General features: G+C 45.9%; 1 protein-coding gene across 1 annotated transcript in view; it reads left to right on the top strand.

Moving 5' to 3' along the window:
* The window catches only part of LOC132822416 (E3 ubiquitin-protein ligase RNF123), a 379484-nt gene that overhangs the window by 311890 nt on the left and 39685 nt on the right, over window positions 1-27909 (top strand). The window contains exon 36 of the mRNA XM_060835785.1: window positions 24940-25082. Within this exon, the coding sequence (XP_060691768.1) occupies window positions 24940-25082 (143 nt within the window). The remainder of the gene's footprint in view (window positions 1-24939; window positions 25083-27909) is intronic.

Below are 27909 nucleotides of genomic sequence, written 5' to 3'. Positions count from 1 at the left end.
GGACAGAGGTTGGTGGTGGAGGTTTTTTTTTTCAGACTGGAGCCCTGTGACCAGTGGAGTGCCGGGTCCTCTACCTTTTCGCATTTACATAAATGATTTGGATGCGAGCATAAGAGGTACAGCTAGTAAGTTTGCAGATGACACCAAAATTGGAGCTGTAGTGGACAGCGAAGAGGGTTACCTCGGATTACAACAGAATCTGGATCAGATGGGCCAATGGGCTGAGAAGTGGCAGATGTAGTTTAATTCCGATAAATGCGAGGTGCTGCATTTTGGGAAAGCAAATCTTAGCAGGACTTATACACTTAATGGTAAGGTCTTAGGGAGTGTTGCTGAACAAAGAGACCTTGGAGTGCAGTTCAAAGATCCTTGAAAGTGGAGTCATAGGTAGATAGGATAGTGAAGAAGGCGTTTGGTATGCTTTCCTTTATTGGTCAGAGTATTGAGTACAGGAGTTGGGAGGTCATGTTGCGGCTGTACAGGACATTGGTTAGGGCACTGTTGGAATATTGCGTGCAATTCTGGTCTCCTTCCTATTGGAAAGATGTTGTGAAACTTGAAAGTGTTCAGAAAAGAATCATAAGGATGTTACCAGTGTTGGAGGATTTGAGCTATAAGGAGAGGCTGAACAGGCTGGGGCTGTTTTCCCTGGAGCGTCGGAGGCTGAGGGGTGACCTTATAGAGGTTTACAAAATTATGAGGGGCATGGATAGGACAATTAGGCAAAGTCTTTTCCCTGGGGTGGGGGAGTCCAGAACGAGAGGGCATTGGTTTAGGGTGAGAGGGCAAAGATATAAAAGAGACCTAAGGGCAACCTTTTCACGCAGAAGGTGGTATGTGTATGGAATGAGCTGCCAGAGGATGTGGTGGAGGCTGGTACAATTGCAACATTTCAGAGGCATTTGGATGGGTATATGAATAGGAAGAGTTTGGAGGAATATGGGTTGGGTGTTGGCAGGTGGGACTAGATTGGGTTGGGATATCTGGTTGGCATGGACGGGTTGGACCGAAGAGTCTGTTTCCATGCTGTATATCTCTATGACTCTATCTGCAGTTCTTTGGGGTTTTTCTTCAGACAAGGTTGTTATTGTCTTCTCATTTTTGCACCTTTCTTGAAGATACTGGCTCTGTCTGATATTCATTTCCAGAGAAACTTGTACTTGCATATTTCAACTGGATGGCCGTTTTTGAGGGAGTCAGGTGCAGAAACCAGAGTATCCAGATATTTATGTACTTCAGTATAGTCCCAAGATGATGATTAGGAGGGCTGATTTCCACCCTCCACCTATCCTTCCACTGCCCACCATCACTACCACCATGTCCCCAACCCTAAGTAACATTTGACCCCCCTCCCCCACTTTCCAAAAGGCCTCCTACATAGTTCTGATACTAACATTTGTGCCCATCTGAGACTGCAAACTGAACTCAGAACCATGTGGTCTATAGAACTGTACTGCTTAACATCTGAATGGTTAGAGGAGCCCCGCTGTAGAGTTTTGAGTCTGTAATAATTCAATTAAATTAATTTACAATATCCTTCTGGGAGCAATAGGTGTTTGGGTCCATTGGCCCACAAAGTTACATTTATCATTTTCAACAGACTAAGTCTCTGAATTTATGAAAATTGTGCATTGAGCACAGGCTGATCGAGCCCTTCCAGAGAACCAAAGTTGTTCATCCACAGCCTCCTCATAAATGGAACAAAATGCATCTGAGATTGAGAGAAATATTTAATGCAGCAATTTATAATGCCTCAAAGGTTGTGGAAGCAAATTCAATCAAAGAACAGGGGAATGAAGGTAATAAATCTGTGCAATTCTTTACCGCAGAGGGCTTTAGATGCTGGTTCATTAAGCATATTCAAGGCTGAGATAGATTGTTAATTAGTGAGGGAGTTAAAGGTCATGGGAAAAAGACAGGAGAGTGGAGTTGAAGATGGTCAGATCAGCCATGATCACATTGAACGGCAGAGCAGACTCAGTGGGCTGAATGGCCTACTTCTGTTCCTGTATGGTATGGATAGCTGGCATGAATAATAGGATCGGCTCAGGGATGAAAGAGCAGTGAAGAGCACATGCATTCGATGTATCATGACTGCTTTACTCAGTTAGGAGAAAGTGAAGACCGCAGATGCTGGAGATCAGAGTCGAGGTTGTGGTGCTGGAAAAGCACAGCAGGTCAGGCAGTTTCAGAGAAGCAGGAGAATCGATGTTTCGGGCATAAGCCCTTCATCGGGAATGAGGCTTGTGGGCCAAGTGGGGGGCTGAGAAATAAATGAGTGGGGGTCGGGGGAAGGTAGTTGAGAATGCACTAAGTAGATGAAGGTGGGGGAAAAAGTGATGGGTTGAAGAGGAGGGTGGAGCGGATAGACGGGAAGGACAAGAGACAAGTCAAGAGGACGAGGCCGAGTTGGAGGCTTGGTAATTGGATAAGGTGGGGAGAGAGGAAATGAGGAAACTGGTGAAATCCGCATTAATCCCGTGTGGTTGCAGGGTCCTAAGACGGAAAATGAAGTGTTCTTCCTCCAGGCATTGGGTGGTTAGGGTTTGACAATGGAGGAGGCCCAGGACCTGCATATCCTTGAAGTGGGGGGGGCGGGGTTGAAGTGTTCAGCCACAGGGCAGTGGGGTTGGTTGGTGCAGGTGTCCCAGAGATGTCCTCTGAAACAGCACTATCCCCCACATTTTCCTCTGCTACATCGATGACTGTATCAGCGCTACATCATGCTCCCATGAGGTGGTTAAACAGTTCATCAACTTCACTGATACCGTTCACCCCGACCTCAAATTCACCTGGATCATCTTGGCGACCTCCCTCCCCTTCCTGGACATCTTCATCTTTGGGCACCGACTAACCATAGATATTTACTAAAACCCACCGACTCCCAACGCTACCTGGACTACACCTCCTCCCAATCTGCCTCCTGTAGGAATGCCATCCCTTATTCCCAATTCCTTCACCTCCACCGCATCTGTTCCAGGATGACCCAATTCCACCATAGAAAATCCCAGATGGCCTCCTTCTTCAAAGACCGCATTTTCCTGTCCCACGTGGTCAACAATGCCCTCCAGCACATCTCCTTCACTTCCGGCACCTCTGCCCTTGAACCCCACCCCTCCCAACATAACAAGGACAGAACTCCCCGGTCCTCACCTTCCTCCCCACCAACCTCGTGTGTATCATATCATCCTCTGCTACTTCCACCATCTACAAACAGACCCCATTACTAGGGATATAGTTCCCTTCCCATCCCTATCAACATTTCAGAGAGACCATTCCCTCCGCAACTCCTTGTCAAACCTACGCCTCCCACCAGCCCACACTCTCCCCTCTTGGCACCTTCCCCTGCCACTGCAAGAAGCTCAAAATCTGCAACCACTCTTGCCCCTTCACCTCTGTCCAAGGCCCCAAAGGATCCTTCCACATCCGACAGAAATTTACCTGTACTTCCACAAATGCCATCTACTCTATCACTTGCACCCGATGTGGTTTCCTGTACATCGTGGAGACAGGATGCTGAATTGTGAATTGTTTCAGAGAACATCTCTGGGACACTGCAACAACCAACCCCACCACCCTGTGGCTGAACACTTCAATTCCCCATCCCATTCCACCAAGTCCTGGGTCTCTTCCATTGCCAAACCCTAACCACCTGGAGGAAGAATGCCTCATCTTCTGTTTTGGAACCCTGCAACAACACGGGATTAATGTGGATTTCACCAGTTTCCTCATTTCCCCCCACCCTATTCCAGTCCCAAGCCTCCACCCCAACAAGGCCGTCTTGACCTTGTCATTGTCTTTCCCATTTATCAGCTCAACCCTCCTCCCCAATCTATCACCTTCATCTACCTATTGCATTCTTAGCTACCTTCTTCCCCCAGCCCCACCCCCCTTCCCATTTATGTCTTAGCACCCCAACCCACAAGCCTCATTCCCGATGAAGGGCTTATGCCTGAATCATCGATTTTCCTGCTCCTCAGAATTTGCCTGACCTGCTGTGCCTTTCCAGCACCACCATCTCGACAGCTTTACTCCATTCCCAAGCAGGTCTTGATTTCGCTATTGATGAAAGTTTCTGACAATAGTTAACAGAAAGAATATGCTTTTCTGCAAATTAATCATCCTGTGATCATATTTGAGGTTTATAATTGATTCCACAGCTGTTCTCAATACCTGTTTAAGATTGCAAACTGGATGAATGAGTAATTCCTTCATTTTTAATGCCAGTAAAACTGAAGTCACTCTTGGCCTGGCCTACTTAACACTGCCCATGGCCCCACCAGATATCTGAGGTTAAGCAAAGGGGTGCTGAGAGTTGATGGTTTCCTTGACCATTAGCTTCCCTTTCTTACGCTCCACCTAATACAATCCTAAGACCCCTTTCTTTGTCTACCATGTTCTCATCCACCCTTCATCCCCAAGTCTCTTATTACTCTTCACTGCAGATGATGGTTGGTTCAAACGGCAAAGTGTCGTTTAAGTTTGGATCCTTGGGAAGCAGCACACCCACCTGCAGACAACGTCCTGTGATTAATACTCACTGAAATAGAGCTCCTACTGTAAACACTGCAGCCCCTGGTGTCTGATCACTGTGTATCTCTCTCTTTTGCGTGCACTCGCGCGCTCTCTCTCTCTCTTTCTGTCTCTCACACACACACTCACTCACTCGTCATCTTTGAGGAGTACACTGCTTCCCAAGTATGAACTATGAATAAGTGAAATCCTAAGGGAGAAGCGGCAATTATTAATTGAAAATATACATCGGTAAACCTCACGTTTTTATGAATGTAATCAGGATTGCAATTGTTGGCAGGCCCATTTAGTCAAATGACAAGCTTAACTTACTTAAAACTATAATTGAATCTAGCCACATATTTTTGAGGCACTTCCTTTCAGCTGGTGCTGCTTATCTTAACCAACATAGTGTCTCCTAGCTGCTCTGATTCTGTCTGTATCTTTTGTTGTCCGGAAGTGTGAAGCAATCTCGGCCCGTTGCCTAAATGTACTTCAGATTTATTTATGAAGCACTTGGTGACTAAGCTGTCTGATGCTATTGGCACACTGCAGGCATCACTTGAGACTTGTACTCAATTGGGAGCTTGTTTAGAGGTCCAAGGTACCCCTTCCTACATCCCCCTCCCCACCAACACCACCTGCACTATAGTTTCTGGCAGCTGTTTGTTTATTGCAGGCAGGTTTTCCCACAGTAGCAATGAAATGAAATAAATTAATTCAGTCCTCCTGAATGAAAATCTCACAAACTCGACACATGAAGAAAACCACATGCATTTATATAACTTGTTTCATGAACTGCAGCATCCCAAAGTGCTTTATTAGCAGTGAAATATTTTACGATATGTTGTAACTCTTGTAATGTTGGAAACGTCTCAAATTGTGGACAGCAGAATCCCACATTCAGCAATCTGGAATGACCAGATAATCTGCTTTGAGTATTGTTGGGCAAAGGATAAATGTTGACCTGGAAACAAAGGAGAGCTCCCTTCTCCTCCTTAACATAGCACCTTTCAGTATTGGGGAGACAGATGAAGTGCCTGTTTAGCTTCCCATCCAAACATAGACACCTGGGACAGTGCAGAGCACCCTTGGTAGTCTACTGGAGTGTCAAGATTAGTGTGGTGCTGGAAAAGCAGAGCAGGTCAGGCAGCATTCAAAGAGCAGGAAAGTTGACATTTTGGGGCAAAAGCCCTTAATCAGGAATGAAGGGTTCTTGCCCTTCAGATGCAGCCTGACCTGCTGTGCTTTTCCAACACCACACTAATCTTGACTCTAATCTCCAGCAACTACAGTATCCACTTCTGCTACTGGAGTGTCAGCCTAAGTTGTGGTCTAAGTTTCTGGAATGGAACTTGGACTAACAATCTTGTGCCTCAGACGAAAGTGCTCCCCTTGCCACACTGACTGAGAAGGAGAAGGAAATCAGTGCACTGCATCCAAAACAAAAAAGGAGGAGAGTTGAGTTTGGGAGGACTTTAGCAGCAAAAATAGTAGATATAGAGGAAGAAAGGGTGAGAACAGGTTTTTTTGAGATACAGAGGGTCAATGAGTTAGGACATAATATTTAAAAAGGCTGTGCCCTTGAAATCGATACAGGGAAAACTCAAAGGTCTCAGTGATATCTGAAAGAGAGCAAGGGGGATCTGGATACCACAGAAGCAATTGCCAGGAAACCACTGAAAAATAGGAAATGACAATTTTGCAACAGGCAAACATGGAACGAGGAGGGAATGGTGCCAGATATATTGACTGCCAGTGGTAGATATTTAGAACAGGACAAGGTCATTAATGGGGACAGCAGTAATGGAGATATTAACAATGCAGGAGCGGGCCATTCAGCCCCTTGGTGCTGTTCTGCTGTAGACCAGTGCAAATCTGTACCTGAAATACCAACCTTTGCTCCATATCCCTTGATAGCCTTGTGCAATAAGAACGTAGAAATCTCTGACGTGAGATTTTCTGTTGACTGCTGGCAGCAGTAGCATTTTGGGGAAAAAGAATTCCAGGTTTTCACTATATATCAAAATTGCTTCCTGGTTTCACTTTTGAATATCCTAGCTCTATATTTAGGATTGTGTTTCCCATTAGCCCTATTCTGAAGTCCAGGAATAGAGGAAACCATTTCCTCTGTCTACCCTATAAACAGTATGATTTTAAAGATATCAATTAATCTGCTCAAAGAGCTAAATCTTATAGAGATTTTCAAATTGCCGTCATATTTTAACCCATTGAGCTCTAATATAATTTGAGTGATTTGGATCCACTCTAGTGCCAATACCACCACCTGTGGTTCTGTTCCAGAAATTGAATGATACATAAAGAGGAAAGAAACTGTGCCAACCCTCTGATGAAGCGAGCTAATTCTAACACTTTGAAAAGAAGTGGAAGATTTAAGGTGGGATTGGAGAAGGTGGAGCTGTTTAAGAAAGCTGTTTGAGGAAAGGATATTGATGGTTTTCAGGAATGATGTCAACGAATAGAAGTAGAGACTTTCTGATGTCGACCACAAATGATTAAGGAAGATGAGTTGGATGATGAGCAAGGCTGGATTTGGATGAAAGACTTTAGGGTCTTGGTAGGAGGTGACAGGTGAATGTACCTAATAGACCAACTTATTTGTGGGTGGACAGGCGAGTGCCATCTCTGTGCTAACCTGCCTCTAAAATGAATGTCTGGTAATGGAGGTTTGGACTCTCGTCCATGCATTGTGACAAGGTGAACTGACACTTTTATCTGACATATCTGCTGTATTTGAAGCTGCTGTTTATGTTTGGCAAATTAAGCCTGGTTTGCTAATAGAGCCTGGAGCAGTAGACCTGTCACTGAAGATTGATTTTGTTTTTACTTAGCTCCAGATAACTGTGTAACCCAATGCCGAAACCGGTAGTGCAGTCCAGTCTGAACATGTAGCACAAACAAAGCTATCAATAGCCTGCACCGGAAAACAACATGGTTTTACCTGGCAGAGTTTCAACAGCATCCTGAACACACTTGGGAATCTCTGACTCTAATCTTAGCTCTATGAATCTATGCCTAAATTCATTGAGTTTAAATTTTTGGGATATCTGCATGGGATTGGAGAGTGCGTGCACATCATTTTGAGCAGTGAGCATTTTGAGTGTCCTAGATGGTGGTCTGGCTCAGTGGTCTCTGACAAAAAAAAAGGTCTTGAGAGATTTAAATACATAATCAAAGCTGAGTCGCTCGGGTCAGTCGGCTTCAGATGTGATATGAAACAGAGACCCAGTATGTGCCCTCTCAAGTGAGAAAGATCCCATGACATTATTTGGAAGGAGAACTGGCAAATTCTCCCTCGATTCCTTAACTAGCATCACTGAAACAGATTTCTGGTCACTATCACATTGTTCCTTACAAAGAATTTCCTGCTGTGTTTCTGACACTACAACAGTAACTTTAACAATATTTAACTTGACTGTAAGGTGCTTTGCAATGTCTTGAGATCATGCAAAGGGCGACATAAGTATAACACTTTCCTTTCTGCAGGATGCAGGTTGACTTGTAAATGTCACTCTAGGAATCTCTGTTTCTACCACCTGACCCAAATGTTCCAGTACCAAACAGGAAAGAAATTAATGTGTTGATGTTCTAGAATCATAGAGTCATAGAGATGTACAGCACGGAAACAGACCCTTCGGTCCAACCTGTCCACGCCAACCAGATATCTCAACCCAATCTAGTCCCACCTGCCAGCACCCGGCCCATATCCCTCCAATCCCTTCCTATTCATATACCCATCCAAATGCCTCCTAAATGTTGCAATTGTACCAGCCTCCACCACATCATCTGGCAGCTCATTCCATACAATGTCCTGTACAGCCGCAGCATGACCTCCCAACTCCTGTACTCAGTACTTTGACCAATAAAGCATACCAAACGCCTTCTTCACTATCCTATCTAACTGCAACTCCACTTTCAAGGAGCTATGAACCTGCACTCCAAGGTCTCTTTGTTCAGCATCACTCCCTAGGACCTTACCATTAAGTGTATAAGTCCTGCTAAGATTTGCTTTCCCAAAATGCAGCACCTCGCATTTATCTGAATTAAACTCCATCTGCCACTTCTCAGCCCATTGGCCCATCTGGCCCAGATTCTGTTGTAATCCGAGGTAACTCTCTTTGCTGTCCACTACACCTCCAATTTTGGTGTCATCTGCAAACTTACTAACTGTACCTCTTATGCTCGCATCCAAATCATTTATGTAAATGACAAAAAATAGAGGACCCAGCACCGATCCTTGTGATACTCCACTGGCCACAGGCCTCCAGTCTGAAAAAACAACCCTCTACCACCAACCTCTATCCTCTACCTTTGAGCCAGTTCTGTATCCAAGTGGCTAGTTCTCCTTATATTCCGTGAGATCTAACCTTGCTAATCAGTCTCCCATGGGGGACCTTGTCGAACGCCTTACTGAAGTCCATATAGATCACATCTACTGCTCTGCCCTCATCAATCTTCTTTGTTATTTCTTCAAAAAACTCAATCAAGTTTGTGAGACATGATTGCCCACGCACAAAGCCTGAATCAGTCCTTGCCTTTCCAAATACATGTACATCCTGTCCCTCAGGATTCCCTCCAACAACTTGCCCACCACTGAGGTCAGGCTCACCAGTCTATAGTTCTCTGGCTTGTCTTTACTGCCCTTCTTAAACTGTGGCACCACATTTGCCAAATTCCAGTCTTCCGGCACCTCACCTGTGACTATCGATGATACAAATATCTCAGCAAGAGGCCCAGCAATCACTTCTCTAGCTTCCCACAGAGTTCTCGGGCACACCTGATCAGGTCCTGGGGATTTATCCACCTTTAACCGTTTCAAGACATCCAAGGCATTCAAGATGTTAATAGGTTAAATTGTATTCAGACAAAAATGGATAAGTTGAAAGCTTTTTCCTGTTCCTAAAATTCTAGAATTCTTTTTGTACTACACAAGGATTAGCTAGTATGCAGGGATGTTGTTTACTCAGCAAGCAAAATGGCAATGACTCACTGCAAAAATGGAATTGCTGATTATTTGTAGGCCAAGAATTCGTGTCGTCAAGCTAATCAAGATTTTAAATAATCATTGAATTACTTATTCTTAACTTTTCCTCCTGTGGGTACTTTTGATGCAGTTAGATTCTAACCCGTTCTCAGAAAATTCTTGCATGTGAAAACGAAGAGCATTCCACAATAACTTGTCATAAAGTAAAACAAAGAACTGCGGATGTTGGAAATCTGAACCAGGGTCTGAAGAAGGGTCACCGGACCTGAAATGTTAATTCTCTTTTCTTTCCACAGACGCACCCAGACCTCCTGAGTTTCTCCAGCACTTTGTTTCACAATGACTTGTCAGTTTTATTTTACCTCTGGATGAAATTGCAGAGTTCAGAAAGTGCAATGGATTGTCACCGAGCTCTTCATTGCTGCACTTCCGGTGCACCTGCAAATGCAAAGCACTATCTCTGTCAAATGCAGAGATTGTTCCTTATGCTGGAAACAGCAGTGAGCTTCTTATTGTGAGCTGAGCAATCCTTTAGCCACTCAGTCAGAAATGACTGTAATCACATTTAGTCCCTCACATTTTATTCTTGCAGCCCTGTGTCATGCTCTTTCAGCATGAAGGTCCAAACCAGACAGTTTTAATGGATCCACTCCACCATCCAATTCAATTTTCATCTATACTTCAAACAGCAGATCAGAAGCTAGGTGAAGGTGAGCTTTGTCCAGCAGATTTGTACCCTTTTTCAGGTGTAGGATTTCAATCCCTCCCCATCCTTCACTTCCTTCAGTTTACCATCACATGACTCTGAACTTGGGTCTTTTGAAAGTTGTCAGCATATTGTTTTTTTCAGTTGTATTTGTGTTTCCATGTTGAAGTGGATCAGGGAAATGGTTGAATACAAAATGAATCGTTGTTGCTCCATTTTAACAAAGCAATCGTAATCGTCATTGCCAGGTGGCCTATGATGAGGTTTTTAAAAAATTCATTCATGGTACTTGGATTTCAAGAGTAGGTCAGCTTTTATTATCCATGGGTATTGAAGTGTCCCATCCAGAGCACTTCCTTCATCCTTGCCACACTCGATGCTTCCTCCAAGTGGTCGGTCTCTCTCTCTCTCTCTCTCTCTCAAATGTTAATGCATTTGACATGGTTCAGAGGAGGTTTACTGAATGGATAGGTGGAATGTGTTCTGTTATGAAGATAAGTTGGACAAGCTGGCCTTGCTTACACTGGAGTTTACAAAAATGAAAGGTAGCTCAGTTGAAATGTATAAGATCCTCATAGGTCTTGACAAAATCGACATGGAAAAGAAATTGGTCAGTCCAATACTAAGATGCACTCGGAACAGAGACAAAGAGAATTTTTTTTTCTCTTATAGGGTTGTGAGACTTTGGAACACACTCGTACCTCAGAAGGCAGTGGATGCAGGATCAGTGAATACTTTGAAAATGGAAGTGGATAGATTCCTTTTATGCAAGGGAATCAAAGATTATTACGGTAGATAGTGATACGGCATTGAAAACATTCATTTCCTGTTCCATATGTTCCTGCAAAGTAGAAACAATAGATGTTGAATCTAAAGGGCTAAACCTGAAATATTAACCTGTCTTTATTCTTTCTTACTAACTGTCATTTTCATACCTTTAAACCCTTCTACAATGTTGGTTGACCATTATTTCAGGGCACAACACTTCAGAAAGAAATGGAAGCCTTTAGAGAGGGTCCAATAACGATACTTAGCAATAGTGATGCGTCTCAGTTCCGTGGATAGATGAGAGAAGCCATGGTTGATGGGAAAAGAAGGGTGAGAGGAGTTTTTCTCGAGATTGTAATCTTGAAGGATCGAAATAGAGTAATTGGGGGAAGTTGTTGCCTTTAATGGAAAACTTAAGAACCAGATAACACCAATTTAATGTGTTTGGCAAAAGAATTAAAGGTAATATGAAAAAGAACTTTTTAACATGTTGAGTGGTTAAGATCTGGAATGCACCATCTTTGAGGGTGTTGGAGGCAGGTTCTATTTCAAGAGGGTATTTGTTAAGATTGTCTTGTGAGGAAAATTGAATACACTATGGTCATTGAAGTTTGGAAAAATGAGAGATGATCTTATTAAACAAGTTAAATTCTGAAGAAACTTGACACGGTAAATTCTGAGGAAATGTTCTCCTTTGGAAAAAGCCTAGAACTAGGGGGAATAGTTTAAAAGAAGGGGGCCTTCCATTTAACACTCCAGTGAGGAGAAATGTCTTCTGTTAGAGAATTATTATTTCTTGGATTTCTCTTTGCAAGCGATCGTTGGAGATTTAGTCATTAAATGTATTGAAGTTTGAGTTGTACAGGTTCTTGATCAATGAGGGAGACAGGGGTTAAGAGGCAGGTAGAAAAGAGAAGCCTAGGCTGCAGTCAGATCAGCTGTCATCTTATTGAACACTATTGTAGACTTGAGGGGCTGAAAAGCCTACTCTTCATATTCCTCTGCTCTTTGCTCAGTACTGATTACATTGTGTTCATTAAGGAAGTTCTTTTTGTATTCTAGTTCGTGCAAGCTATTTGGAATAGAACCCAGATCTGGCACTGGAATCTTAATTTAGCTCTTCATAAATTAATTAGTCCATTCATTAGACCAGGAGGAAAGGCATTTGCAACCATATTCACCCAGACGTGCTGAGTAGCTAATCCATCTTAGCCTCCTCCAGAAGTCCCCAGCATTAGAAAGGCCAAACTCCCTTCTGCCAATTTGATTCACTCCACGTGATATCAAGAAACATCAGAAGTCACTGGATACAACAAAGGATGTGGGCTGTGATGGCATCCTGGCAGTCGTACCAATGACTTGTATTCTGAAACATGTTGCCCCCCAGTCAAGCTGGGAATCTATCTTACAATGTAGGAATTGCCCAGATATGTCTTGTTCACAAAAGCAAGTCCAAAAGAAATCCAATATATCCGGTTATTGCCCCATCAGTCTACTCTCGATCAGTATTGATTGCCATAAATGTCCAGTACCTGCAAATTGGACACACATTGACAGAGATGGGTACTGCTGCAGAAACTCATTATGCCAAATTTGACAGCAACTTCCACATGTGCAAACCTAAAGGGACATGGGCAATAAACGCAAGGGCAGACCACCACCTACAAGTTCCCCTCCAAGTCTCGTGCCATCTTGATTTGGAAATATATTGCAGTTGCTTCACTGTTTCAAGCACACAACAATTATGAGCAGAGGTGGACCATTCGGTCCTCCTCAGCCATTCGGTAAGACCAGATGTGATCTGATTGTGGCCTCAACTCCACTTTGCTGTCTGAGCCCCTAACCCTGGACTCTGTTATTGATCAAAGCCCAGTGTAACTCAGACTTAAATGTATTCAATGAATGTTTAAGAAAGAGAATTCCACAGAATTCCTACTGAAAAGCAGCCTAATGGTTTGGCTAAACCACTGACTGATCCTTGGGTTTTTCGTTCAGATTCAGCCCCTAGGATGGCACAATTGCTCTCAGAGTTTGACTGTGGTTCAGTAGCCCATTTGTTCTGATAGCTGACACCCTGATTCATAATTAGAAATCCCCCTCCGACTTGTTACCGTGCTTTAGTAATAGCGATTTTTGAGAAGATTTGGAACTCAATAATTATCTGTCATTTGCTCGCTGAGCTGGTAGGTTTTGTTTTCACATCTTCCGTCACCATACTATTTAACATCATCAGTGATAGTCTCTGGTGAAGCGCTGGTGGTATGTCTCGCCTCTCTATTTATACGTCTTGGTTTCTTAACGTGGATGATGTCATTTCCAGTTCTATTTTTCAAGGGAAGGTAGGTAGGATCTAAATCAATATGTTTATTGATGGATTTGGAGATGCCGGTGTTGGACTGGAATGTACAAAGTTAAAAATCACACAACACCAGGTTATAGTCCAACAGGTTTAATTGGAAGCACACTAGCTTTCGGAGCGACGCTTCTTCATCAGGTGATTGTGGAGGGCTCGATCGTAACACAGAATTTATAGCAAAAATTTGCAGTGTGATATATCTGAAATTATAAATTGAAAAATTGATTGTTTGTTAAGCCTTTCATCTGTTAGAATACAGTGATAGTTTCACTTCTTTCATGTGTAAATCACAAAACCCTTCTTTTTAAAGTTGCATTCTCGGGTTAGCTGTTAACAATGGTGATAGCTAAACAATATGTTGATGGAGTTTATTGATGGAGTTCTGGTTAGAATGCCATGTCTCGTGCGTGTCTTTGTTTTGCCTGTCCTAGGATGTGTGTGTTGTCCCAGTCAAAGTGGTGTCCTTCTTTGTCTGTATGTATGGAAACTAGTGAGAGTGGGTCATGTCATTTGGTGCCCCAGTTGGTGTTCATGTATCCTGATGGCAAGTTTCCTGCTAGTTTGTCCGATGTAGTGTTTTTTTTTACAGTTCTTGCATGGTATCTTGTAAATGATGTTAGTTTTGCTGGTGGTATATCGTGGACCCTTTAGGTTGATTAATCGCAGTATAAGGTTTGTAGGCTACCATGATGCCAAGGGGTCTGAGTAGTCTGGAAGTCTTTTCTGTTATGTCTATGATGTAAGGTAATTAGATTAGATTACTTACAGTGTGGAAACAGGCCCTTCGGCCCAACAAGTCCACACCGACCCGCCGAAGCGCAACCCACCCATACCCCTACATTATCCCTTACCCCTTACCACTATGGGCAATTTAGAATGGCCAATTCACCTAACCCGCACATCTTTGGACTGTGGGAGGAAACCGGAGCACCCGGAGGAAACCCACGCAGACACGGGGAGAACGTGCAAACCCCACACAGTCAGTCGCCTGAGTCGGGAATTGAACCCGGGTCTCCAGGCGCTGTGAGGCAGCAGTGCTAACCACTGTGCCACCGTGCCGCCCATAAATGTGGCTATAGTCTTTGGTTGTGTTGTGTCTGTTTGGGTTTGTTTCTGAGGAATCGGTGGATTGTGTTTATTGGGTACCTGTTTTTCTTGACAACATTTTGTAGATATTTTTGTTCTGCTTTTTGTCGTTCTTGGGTGCTGCAGCGTGATGAAACTCGTTGAAATAATGTCTTCATGCAGCTCTGTCTGTGGGTGTTGGGCTGATTGCTTCTGAAGTTAAATATTTGGTCTGATGTGGCATTGGACACCCAGAGCACATGAGAATGAAAACTTTGACTGAAGGTACAAAGCCAACAAGGAATTTCACAGACACATTTCTGAATACTTGGATGTAGCAAACTGACCACATTGATAATGATCTGGAGTCATCAAAGAACTGGCAACAATGATGATTCGTCAACCAAACAGCTGGGAATCAAAAATATGAAAATAGAGTAGAATTGTATTGATTCTTTTGGAAGAACATGTGACTAGCAGTCACATTTGTATTCTGAGGTCCCAGTGTGTGCAGAGCATTAATGAAGTAACTGAATGTTTGTTACGTTTACTGACCGAGTACTGAACTCAAGCATTGAATAAACAATGCACATAACCCTTTTGTAAATCATTCTGAATGCTAGGGTTGCGTGTTAAGTCACTGCAAACTGCAAGTAAGCTCAGACCTTCAAAATGTGCTGATCTCCTATAAGACAGACATTTGATTCTGAGAGATTGGTAAAATTCATTGTGTCAGGATCCTGACTTCACTGTGTTTCAATAAATCTTTGAAGTAAAGAAATCGCGAAGTGGAGAAAATGGAGCAGTGGGATTATTTGGGAATGTTTAGAAGCTGTCACAGTTGCTTCCTGTGATGCAAACCTCTGTAACTCTATACTTTCATATCAGTGAAAATATGATGCTTAAAGAAATGTTTCTTAAGAGGTGTGGTTGTTCTATGCGCACATTTTGCTTTCTGTATACATCAGATGGAACATGAAACATTCACAATCTGATTACTTTCTAGTTAGTGCGATGCGGAGTCTGACTTACAGTTCAGTGACAGATCCCTTTGGGGCAAGGACCCATCTGTCTGTTGTCTCCAAATCCTTCTCCGTAACAAGGTCGCCACATGTATTTTGTTTGACTTTTTATTTTTAGCAGCTGCTTCACTGAAATAAATTTCATCATGTCCACAGCATGGATTCTGAAACTGGAGGCTGTGCCTTAAACATGGTCTGTGAGGGCATCAGGTTTCTATTGTCCTGGGACTAGGCATACCACAGCAAGCACTGTGTTCGAAGAAAGCTCCATTCTATGCTTGATTCAATAATATTTCTGCTCACATGTCTATCAGTCTGTCCACTGTCAAAGCATTGAAAGCAAAAAAAATTTTAAAAATATGTAATTTTATTCTTTTTTCTTCCTTGTGTTGAAACTTGCAAGAATCTGCCAGTCTGCATCTTGTTGCACATCAATGGAAGTTGTGCTCCAACTGACATCAAACTTTATACTAATTTGACGTTGTGGCCTTAAAGGGACTATACGTTTAACCTGATGTCCTTCTGAGCAGCTATATAACATAATCTGCATTACGTTCTTGCTGTTAGCAAATAACATTGTAACTAATGGTTCCCCTGATGTATAACCGAGTCAGTTTCATACAGCAACCTCATGTTTCAAAAGTTAACTCCAGAATATCACAAAGGAATTTTTTGGAAAAAAAATCAAACTAAATTAAAACCTCTCCACTGTACAGAAAAGTGACAATCCTTTATTGACTTTAAGGCTGCACCTTTAAGCAAATTAATTCACAAAACATTGCAAGATTTCAAAATTCATTCACATCTCTAGCTGGACCAGTATGTACTGTATTGCCCATCCCAGATTGCCTGGAGAAGATGCAGGTAAGTCACTTCCTTGAACTGCTGCAGGTATTGGCAATCAGTACACCTACACTATGAAAGAAGTTCCAGAATTTTTGCCCGATGAAGGAATGGCAGTTTGATTCCATATAAAAGTTTATTTTCACTAATCATTCTTGAGGATGTCATGCCACCTCTAGCATTTATTGTCCATCTCTAATTGCCCTTGGTAAGATACTGGTGAAGTGCCTTCTTGAACCAGTATAATCCATGGTCTGTGTCTCCACAGTGTTGTTAAGAAGGCAATTCCAGGATTTTCACCCAGTTACAGAGAAGGAATGGCAAAATAGTTCTGAATGAGGGTGGTGTGGAGTTTGGAGGGGACTTGTAGATGATGCCATGTATCTGCTACCCTTATCCTTCGAGATGTTTGAGTTTGCAGGTTTGAAAGGTGCTGTTTTGGTGTGTTGCTGCAGTGCATCTTATAGATGGTGTGCACTGTTGCCACTGTGCATGGCTGTTGGAGGAAGTGAATGTTGAAGGTGGTGGATGGAATATCAGTCAATGTCCTGGATGGAGCTGTGATTCTGTAGACTTCAGAACTTTAATAACTGTTCATGGATTGAGAGGATCAGCAATTAATCTGTCTGGAATAAACTGTTGCTTCAAATGAAAGGAACAAGAGAAACTGTTTTAAAGGAATTAAAAGCAGCATGCTAACTAACCATTCCTGGGAACGAGTCAAAGCAACATTAATAAGCTGTCTCCTGGGAGAGAGTATATTTAAGACAGAAATAGATAGGTTCTTGGTTGTCAGGGGATCAAGAGTTCCAGAAAGCGGGAGAATGGGGTTGAGAAACTTATCAGCCATGATTGAACAGCAGAACAGACTTGATGGGCTGAATGGCCTATTTTCTGCCCCCATGTTTTATGGTCTTATAAAGGGATTAAAGGCAGGAAAAGTTGTTTTCAAACAGACAGCTAACACAAAATGCCACAAGGGTCAGGGGAACTACTTCTGATGAGAATGCAAGCCACAGACGAGGTGAGGCAGCATATGAGGAGCAGGAAAATCAACATTTCAGGCAAAAGCCCTTCATCAGAAATGGCTTTTGCCCAAAGCATTGATTTTCCTGCTCCTCAGATGCTGCCTGATCTGCTGTGCTTTTCCAGCACCACTCAAATCTGGACTCTGATTTCCAGCATCTACAGTCCTCACTTTTGCCACAGACTTGAGTTGTCTAATGTAATCAATATTGTGGATGATAGGATGTAAAGGATCAAAAATAATGTCAAACCACAGACTTGAAAGACAGAACATTGTATAAGAATTAAGCTTTGTCCTGGATAGTGTCAGGTTTCTTGAGTGTTGAAGCTGCATTCATTCAAGAAAGTTGGAGTATTCCATAACACTCTTGAGACCTGTTTCCGAGTATATGGTGGACAGGAGATGAGTTAATTCCCATGGAATTCCTGATTTCTGATTTGCTTTTGTGGTCAGAGTATTGCTCGTCCAGTTCAACTTCTGGTCGATGGAATCTCCCAAGATGTTGTTCGTGGGGGATTCAGTAAAGGTAATTCTCTTGAATGTCAAGAGTAAATAGTTTCATTTTCTCTCGTTGCAGGCACTTGCTTGGCACATATGTCAGTTACCACTTATCAGCCTGTGCCTGTGTGTTATCCAGTCTCACTGCATGTGGACATGGTCTGGTACCAGATCTGAGGCGTTGTGAATGATGCTGAGCATTGTGGAACCATCCACCAATATCCCCCAAAAAATGGGGAAGTCATGGATAAAGCAGCTGTTGAGGGTGTGGCCTAGGAAACTGCTACCTGGCACCCTAGCTTCTGGGACTGAGGTGATTGACCTCTACAGCCACAACTTTGTGCTCAGTGTGACTGTAATTCAGTGGAGAGGTCTCCCCTCACCACCAACTTCCATCAACTTCAATTTTGCTGGAGCCCTTCGGTATGATCAAATGTGACCTTGATGTCCAGGCCCATCATTCTCAGCTCACCTCTGGAATTCAGCTGTTTTGTCCATGTATGACTGAAGACTGTAATATTGTCAAGACCTGGGTGATGTTGGCATAGTCCAAATTGAGCATTGGTGAGTAGGTTATTGGTGGGTGAGTGCTGCTGACACTTTTCATCACTGTACTGATGATCAACAATTGACTGGTGAGGCAGATACTGGCCAGATTCAATTTGTCCTGCTTTTTGTGTACAGGACAAATCTGGGTAGTTTTCTGTGTTGTCACGTAGATACCAGTGTTGTGGCTGCACTGGATCAGCTTGACTAGGGGCTCGGCAAGCTCTAGAATCTTTAACACCAGAGTCAGGATGTTGTAAGGGCATTTAGCCTGTTTTGTATGATCATTCATTTATTCTTTCATGGATGTGAGCATTGTTGGCAAGGCAGTCTGTTGCCCATGGCTTGCTAGACCATGTCAGAGGGCCATCAATTGTCAATCAAGTTTCTGTGGATCTAAAGTCACATGTAGGTCAGACTGGGTAAGGTTGGCAGATTTTCTTGCCTAATAGTCATTACTAAATCAGATGGGTACTTACCACAATCAGTGATGAGAAGTTTTATGGTCACCGTTACTAAGACCTTTGCCCATATGTAACTCCAGACCCACAGCAATGTGGGTGATTATTAACTACCTTTTGAAATGGTCCTTATTCAAAGGCCGTTCGGCACGAACAACAAAGACTCATCTTGCTAGACGTGTATATCCCTTTAAACAATAAAAGGAAGACTAGCTTTCAATTCATTTTATTAATTGAGCTTAAATTTCACCAGCCTCCCAGAGCATCGGTCTGATGATCAGGATTACTAGTCCAGTGTTATTATCACTGATGTTTTCACTCTTTACAGTGCTGTCAGCTTTTTGTTGATATCAGTTGGAGTGAAGACTATTTCCTGTGATGTTAGGGACTTCAAAAAAGACTAAGATGGATTGTTAGCTTGACACTATTAGCTGAAGGTAGTTGCAAATGCTTTAGTCTTGTCTTTTGAACTCCATCTAGGAGTTCTTAAGATTTACCAAGTTTTCTCCTCTCTTTGCTTAATTATCCACCATCAACTGCAACTGGTTGTGGTAGCCCTGTAGAGCTGTGAATTGTTGCATTGGTTATGATTGCTTAGTTCATACATAGCATGTTGCTGCCATAGTTCTGTGTGAGAGGTCACCTGTTTTGCATCTCATTTTTAGGCACGTCTGGTACTGTTCCCGATGTGCTGTCGTACAGTTGTTATTGAACCAGGATTGATCTTCTAGTTTGACGATGATAATGGTCTCAAGGATATTGGACAGCAGAAATTCTGCAGTGATCACTTGCATCAATGCTGTCATGGGCAAATGCATCTGAGTGCCTGTCTGTAATGACTGGACTTTTGTGCTATGTAGGAACAAACCAAAACGTTCTGTTAAATATCATGTAATATAACATATTGATATTCGAAACAGCCCTCCATCCAACTTGTTAACCTGTCACAATGTCACAGGTAGTCCATAAATGCCACGACATTCTGCGTTGATGGCACTGTTTTTACAGATTCGCCACTGCCCATTGAGAGTTTACAAACCACTACACTACCAGAGTCATAGCTTATAATATCAGAATTGCAAGTCGTCAGGTTATATCATTATTTCAGTGAGCACTGACATTTAAGAAAGCAGAATAGAAGACTAAACTGTCCAATTTTCGCAAACACCTTGATCATTTGCAGCCAATCTATTTCAACGGTTCCTGTCAGCAGACTTCATGCTATGTTGCTTGTTTTTCTCCAATTAGAGAAAGTTACTAGGAGGTAGGGTTATCCATGCAATGATGCATCAAGCCCTATGAAATAACTCCAGATGCTTTATTTTCTTCCAGTCCCTAGGAGTAGAAGCTTCCAGCTTCTCTTTGGCTCCTGTTTGGCTCCATGAGTAATATCAGTAACTCATTGTGTAAGAGACTCAAAATTTTCCTCCCTAGGAGGAGTCACGGACACAGCCAGGGGACACTCTCACCGTGAGGAGTCACAGACACAGCCGGGGGGCCTTCTCACAGTGAGGAGTCACGGACACAGCCAGGGGACACTCTCACCGTGAGGAGTCACAGATACAGCCGGGGGGACACTCTCACCGTGAGGAGTCCCAGACACAGCCAGGGGATCCTCTCACCGTGAGGAGTCACAGACACAGCCAGGGGATCCTCTCACCGTGAGGAGTCACAGACACAGCCAAGGGGCCTTCTCACCGTGAGGAGTCACAGATACAGCCGGGGGGACACTCTCACCGTGAGGAGTCACAGACACAGCCAGGGGATCCTCTCACCGTGAGGAGTCACGGACACAGCCGGGGGACACTCTCACCGTGAGGAGTCACAGACACAGCCAAGGGGCCTTCTCACCGTGAGGAATCACGGACACAGCTGGGGGCACACTCTCACCGTGAGGAGTCACAGACACAGCCAAGGGGCCTTCTCACCGTGAGGAATCACGGACACAGCTGGGGGCACACTCTCACCGTGAGGAGTCACAGACACAGCCGGGGGGACACTCTCACCGTGAGGAGTCACGGACACAGCCGGGGGGACACTCTCACCGTGAGGAGTCACAGACACAGCCGGGGGGACACTCTCACCGTGAGGAGTCACAGACACAGCAAAGGGATCCTCTCACCGTGAGGAGTCACGGACACAGCCGGGGGGCCTTCTCACCGTGAGGAGTCACAGACACAGCTGGGGGGACACTCTCACCGTGAGGAGTCACAGACACAGCTGGGGGGACACTCTCACCGTGAGGAGTCACGGACACAGCCGGGGGGGACACTCTCACCGTGAGGAGTCACGGACACAGCCGGGGGACACTCTCACCGTGAGGAGTCACAGACACAGCCAAGGGGCCTTCTCACCGTGAGGAATCACGGACACAGCTGGGGGCACACTCTCACCGTGAGGAGTCACAGACACAGCCGGGGGGACACTCTCACCGTGAGGAGTCACGGACACAGCCGGGGGGACACTCTCACCGTGAGGAGTCACAGACACAGCCGGGGGGACACTCTCACCGTGAGGAGTCACAGACACAGCAAGGGGATCCTCTCACCGTGAGGAGTCACGGACACAGCCGGGGGGCCTTCTCACCGTGAGGAGTCACAGACACAGCCGGGGGGCCTTCTCACCGTGAGGAGTCACAGACACAGCCGGGGGGACACTCTCACCGTGAGGAGTCACAGACACAGCTGGGGGGACACTCTCACCGTGAGGAGTCACGGACACAGCCGGGGGGGACACTCTCACCGTGAGGAGTCACGGACACAGCCGGGGGGCCTTCTCACCGTGAGGAGTCACAGACACAGCCGGGGGGACACTCTCACCGTGAGGAGTCACGGACACAGCCGGGGGGACACTCTCACCGTGAGGAGTCACGGACACAGCCGGGGGGACACTCTCACCGTGAGGAGTCACAGACACAGCCGGGGGGCCTTCTCACCGTGAGGAGTCACGGACACAGCCAGGGGATCCTCTCACCGTGAGGAGTCACGGACACAGCCAGGGGATCCTCTCACCGTGAGGAGTCACAGACACAGCCGGGGGCACACTCTCACCGTGAGGAGTCACGGACACAGCCGGGGGCACACTCTCACCGTGAGGAGTCACAGACACAGCCAAGGGGCCTTCTCACCGTGAGGAGTCACGGACACAGCCGGGGGGACACTCTCACCGTGAGGAGTCACAGACACAGCCGGGGGGCCTTCTCACCGTGAGGAGTCACGGACACAGCCAGGGGATCCTCTCACCGTGAGGAGTCACGGACACAGCCAGGGGATCCTCTCACCGTGAGGAGTCACAGACACAGCCGGGGGCACACTCTCACCGTGAGGAGTCACGGACACAGCCGGGGGCACACTCTCACCGTGAGGAGTCACAGACACAGCCAAGGGGCCTTCTCACCGTGAGGAGTCACGGACACAGCCGGGGGCACACTCTCACCGTGAGGAGTCACGGACACAGCCGGGGGCACACTCTCACCGTGAGGAGTCACGGACACAGCCAGGGGATACTCTCACCGTGAGGAGTCACGGACACAGCCGGGGGGACACTCTCACCGTGAGGAGTCACGGACACAGCCAGGGGATACTCTCACAGTGAGGAGTCACAGACACAGCCGGGGGGCCTTCTCACCGTGAGGAGTCACGGACACAGCCAGGGGATCCTCTCACCGTGAGGAGTCACAGACACAGCCAGGGGGACACTCTCACCGTGAGGAGTCACAGACACAGCAAGGGGATCCTCTCACCGTGAGGAGTCACAGACACAGCTGGGGGGACACTCTCACCGTGAGGAGTCACGGACACAGCCGGGGGGACACTCTCACCGTGAGGAGTCACGGACACAGCCGGGGGGACACTCTCACCGTGAGGAGTCACAGACACAGCCGGGGGGCCTTCTCACCGTGAGGAGTCACAGACACAGCCGGGGGGACACTCTCACCGTGAGGAGTCACAGACACAGCAAGGGGATCCTCTCACCGTGAGGAGTCACAGACACAGCTGGGGGGACACTCTCACCGTGAGGAGTCACGGACACAGCCGGGGGGACACTCTCACCGTGAGGAGTCACGGACACAGCCGGGGGGACACTCTCACCGTGAGGAGTCACAGACACAGCCGGGGGGCCTTCTCACCGTGAGGAGTCACAGACACAGCCGGGGGGACACTCTCACCGTGAGGAGTCACAGACACAGCAAGGGGATCCTCTCACCGTGAGGAGTCACGGACACAGCCGGGGGGCCTTCTCACCGTGAGGAGTCACAGACACAGCCGGGGGGACACTCTCACCGTGAGGAGTCACGGACACAGCCGGGGGGACACTCTCACCGTGAGGAGTCACAGACACAGCCGGGGGGACACTCTCACCGTGAGGAGTCACAGACACAGCCAAGGGGCCTTCTCACCGTGAGGAGTCACGGACACAGCTGGGGGCACACTCTCACCGTGTGGAGTCAAGGACAAACTGGGGGACTCTCTCACCATGAGGAGACAGTCACGGACACAGTCGGGGGGACACTCTCACCGTGAGGAGTCACGGACACAGTCAGGGGATCCTCTCACCGTGAGGAGTCACGGACACAGCTGGGGGCACACTCTCACCGTGAGGAGTCACGGACACAGCCGGGGGATCCTCTCACCGTGAGGAGTCACGGACACAGCCAAGGGGCCTTCTCACCGTGAGGAGTCACAGACACAGCTGGGGGGACACTCTCACCGTGAGGAGTCACGGACACAGTCGGGGGGACACTCTCACCGTGAGGAGTCACGGACACAGCCGGGGGGACACTCTCACCGTGAGGAGTCACGGACACAGCCGGGGGGACACTCTCACCGTGAGCAGTCACGGACACAGCCGGGTGGGGCCATCTCATCGTGAGGAGTCACGGACACAGCTGGGGGACTCTCACTGCGAGGAGTCACGGAAACAGCCCGTGGGGTGGGGGAGGGGGGGGAGACCTCTCACCGTGAGGAGTCACGGACACAGCCGGGGGGACACTCTCACCGTGAGGAGTCACGGACACAGCCGGGGGGACACTCTCACCGTGAGGAGTCACGGACACAGCCGGGGGGACACTCTCACCGTGAGCAGTCACGGACACAGCCGGGTGGGGCCCCCTCATCGTGAGGAGTCACGGACACAGCTGGGGGACTCTCACTGCGAGGAGTCACGGAAACAGCCCGTAGGGTGGGGGGGGGGACCTCTCACCGTGAGGAATCACGGACACAGTCGGGGGGACACTCTCACCGTGAGGAGTCACGGACACAGTCGGGGGGACACTCTCACCGTGAGGAGTCACGGACACAGTCGGGGGAACACTCTCACCGTGAGGAGTCACGGACACAGCCGGGGGGACACTCTCACCGTGAGCAGTCACGGACACAGCCGGGTGGGGCCCCCTCATCGTGAGGAGTCACGGACACAGCTGGGGTTCCTCTCACCGTGAGGAGTCACGGACACAGCCGGGGGGCCTTCTCACCGTGAGGAGTCACGGACACAGCCGGGGGGACACTCTCACCGTGAGGAGTCACAGGCACAGCCAGGGGGCCTTCTCACCGTGAGGAATCATAGACACAGCCGGGGGGACACACTCACCGTGAGGAGTCACGGACACAGCCAGGGGGACACTCTCACCGTGTGGAGTCACAGACACAGCCGGGGGGGCCTTTCACCATGGAGTTTTTAGAACAAACCATTTCTCTTGGCTGCCTTTAACCGTTGTGATTTGGAACATACAAGCGGCTGGAAAGCGCTGCATAGGTCCTGGTGCCTGTCCAGTTCAGGCATCACAGATATTGAGTCATTGTTTTTGTTATTAGATAAGTTAATCAATATCACTTGCTTATCTTTCGGCCTTTCATTTCTCCAGAACTAAGATTAACTGTCCTTGGAACCTATTTATATTTCCACTTGAACCCACTGTACTGATCATTAAGTAATTTCTGCTAACACATTATATGCAAGTGCAGCCGTTCCACCTGACCTTCTTTCCTTCCCTTTACTCGACAATCATTGCGTTCCATATTATTTCAGCCCTTCGGCAGACTGACTCATTTGCCTGGATTAATGGCATCAGTTCCTGCCAGGATCTCAGCTCAAAGTCTCCTCTAATGTTTCATCTCTCTCTCTTTTTCAGCATTCAAAGAGCAACAGCCGTCCTCCTGGCTGACCCCTGCTTCCAGCTGAGGTCAATACAGTATCTGCTTGGAGAAAATGAGCTCGCGGCCCTGGGAGCAGCACCCCCATCAGCGGAAAAGAAGCATTTCTCCCTCCAAGCATGTGAGTACAGTGACATTGGAATTGAGCCAGACCTGACAATCTGACCTGTTGCAGAGTAGGAACTTCTGCGTCATATATTTGCACTTGCTGGAGTATTGTAACGTTTATAATGCAACATTGGGTGATTTATGCTGTTTTTGTGAAGGAGATATTGTGTAAATAATTTGGGTTTAATAATGGAATGGTATGGACCATGTAAATTGAAGGTCCTTTTGTTCACTGCCTCATTTGTAAAATCTCACTCTGTCATGGAGAAAAGTTGAGAGGTTTAATAAAAGTGTTGAAACCTAACAGATTTTGATCTAAAGAATAAATGAGGAGAGGGTCAGTAGCAAAATGTTCCAGATTTAGAATAGGACAGAATCCCTACAGTGTGGAAACAGGCCCTTCGGCCCAACATGTCCATACTGACCCTCTGAAGAGTATCCCACTTAGACCCATTCCCCTACCCCATTACTTTACATTTTCCAGAACTAATACATCTATCTTTCACATCCCTGAAAGCTATGGGCAATTTGGCATAGCCAATTCAACTGACCTGCACATCTTTGAACTGTGGGAGGAAGCTGGCGCACCCAGAGGAAATGCACACAGACACGGGGAGAATGTGCAAACTCCACAGAGTCAGTCAGCTGAGGCTGGAATCGAACCCGGGTCCCTGGAGCTATGAGGCAGCAGTGCTAACCACTGAGCCACCATGCTGCCATAATAGGATAATCAGCAAACGATCTTCAGGATTTCTTTTACATAGCAAGTCCTGACCGGAATCCACTGCATGAAAGGATGTTGGAAGTAGCTTCAGAAGTGATTTTCAAAAGGAAATTGAGTAGAACATTAAAATTTGCAGGTAGTATGAGACTGACTGCATAGTTCTTTGAAAGAGTTTGTGCAGACATGATTGGCTAGTGGCCGCCTCCTGTATGATTAAGTTATCATAATTTAACTGATTGGTTTGACATCCCAGGGGTATATTATGTTGCTTTGTAAGGACACAGCTGTAAGAATAGATGCTAAAGAAAGAAAGGCTTGCATTTATTGACAAACGTGTGTTTACTATTTTAAATAAAATAACCGACAAATTGATCTGTTTCAGGTGTTGGTTGAGGTGTAAATATTCACCAGGAGGGTTTTCAAATATTGTCATGGATTCTTTTGGGTCCACCTGAGAATGTAGTTGTGACCCCAGTTCATCTGAAAGATGCCACCTCAGACTGTGCAGCAGTCCCTCTATTTCACTGAAGTGTCAGCCTGGATTGTGTCTCCAAGTCTCTGGAGTGGGACTTGAACTTTATAGCTTGGAGGTTAGAATGTTGTCATTGAATCATAGCTGATACCTGATGCCTTTAACCTTAAAGGGCCTTCTATTTAAAAGAAAACCTTTTTTACACAAGCTTTCCAGGTGCACTTTATTTCAAGGTCTGTTTCTCCTGGTTAAAGAGAATACAGGACCATGATACCAATTTGTGCTGAGCATACTGTAAACACTTTACTGGTACCACACCTGACAATAATGAGTTTTACCTTTGACTTTAGTCATGCACCGAAGGAGACCGTTTCACCAAGCCGGTATATGTCTCACTCTGTTTAATTCTTCTAAACCTAATGATGGTTTCTACTATTTCTTCCTCCTCATGGTCTTGGCTCCCTTCTGAACTGTAACCATTCTGTGTGTTTAGTAAGCTTCACATGCTCACCACTCTCCTGAATTCTGAAGAAGATTCACACCAGACTCGAAATGCTAACTCTCCCTGTTGCTCTGTCCACAGATGCTGCCAACTCTGCTGCATTTCACCAGCATTCTCTGTGTTTGTCTCAGATTTCTAGCACCTGCTGTATTTTTCTTTTATCCTCCTGAATTGCTCATTGGGTTTGCTGTTAACTATGTTGATTTATGTCTCCTAGTTTTGGCCTACCTTATGCTTAAACTATTGAAATGCTTCATAACATTAAAGAGGAAGGAGGTCCAGTCTGTTCAGTCTTCTCTATATTTCTCTGAAGTTCCAATATCAAAACTTTGCAAATTATTTTTGTATTTTCTGAAGTGCTTCTATATCCGGGTCAAATTCTTGAGGGCAACTTTTAGATTTTTGGGGTCAGCTTTTGCTTTTGGAGCTCCTTTTTCATTTGAACTACCTCATGTATTAGGTGATGCAATCATGTCGTAACAGTCATTTCCAAATTTATATTACCATATGGGGACTTAGACATTCACAGAAGCAGAGTTTCAGAAATTCATCTATGTTCTCAATAATGAACTGTGTTGCAGTAAATTTGAATCAGTATACACAGAGTAAACATACACACCACGTTTCTACATTTCTCAAGGCAACAGCAAGGGTTTGCTTTTGGAATAGCTACATAGGCCTAAATGCATCAACATAACGCAGACTGGTGGGTCACAGCTGAAGCATTCCCATTGCACATGAACTAAGCTAAAAGGATTTAACCCAATTATTTACTACTCTTTTTTCCTGTGTTTCAGATTTAAAATTCATAATCGACGTAGTGTCCATTTACAGTGGGATTCTCTGTACATTTTTCCCTTGCAGCCTCCTTGTTGCCCATCACCACTTGCAGCCTCCTTCTCCCCTTCCAACCTTGTTGACACCTCTTCCTCTCAGCACCGCCCCTTCCCCTTCTTGCAGCCTGCTTCTTCCCACTTTCAGTTCGAGTTTCCTTCTCACCCAGCAGAGAGCCCATCACCTAGTCCTGGCAACAATGCCAGATCTTGCCCAGTCCCACTAGAAATCTCAGCACCAGCACCGAAATAAGTAATAGCCACCACAAAAGGGCGTCCCTGATAGCATGCTCATTTTCACCACTTGGA

The sequence above is a fragment of the Hemiscyllium ocellatum genome, chromosome 14, assembly GCF_020745735.1.
Source record: "Hemiscyllium ocellatum isolate sHemOce1 chromosome 14, sHemOce1.pat.X.cur, whole genome shotgun sequence".
Classification (NCBI taxonomy): domain Eukaryota; kingdom Metazoa; phylum Chordata; class Chondrichthyes; order Orectolobiformes; family Hemiscylliidae; genus Hemiscyllium; species Hemiscyllium ocellatum.
The sequence above is the reverse complement of the archived record's forward strand: the minus strand, read 5'-3'. Positions and strand labels throughout refer to the sequence as shown.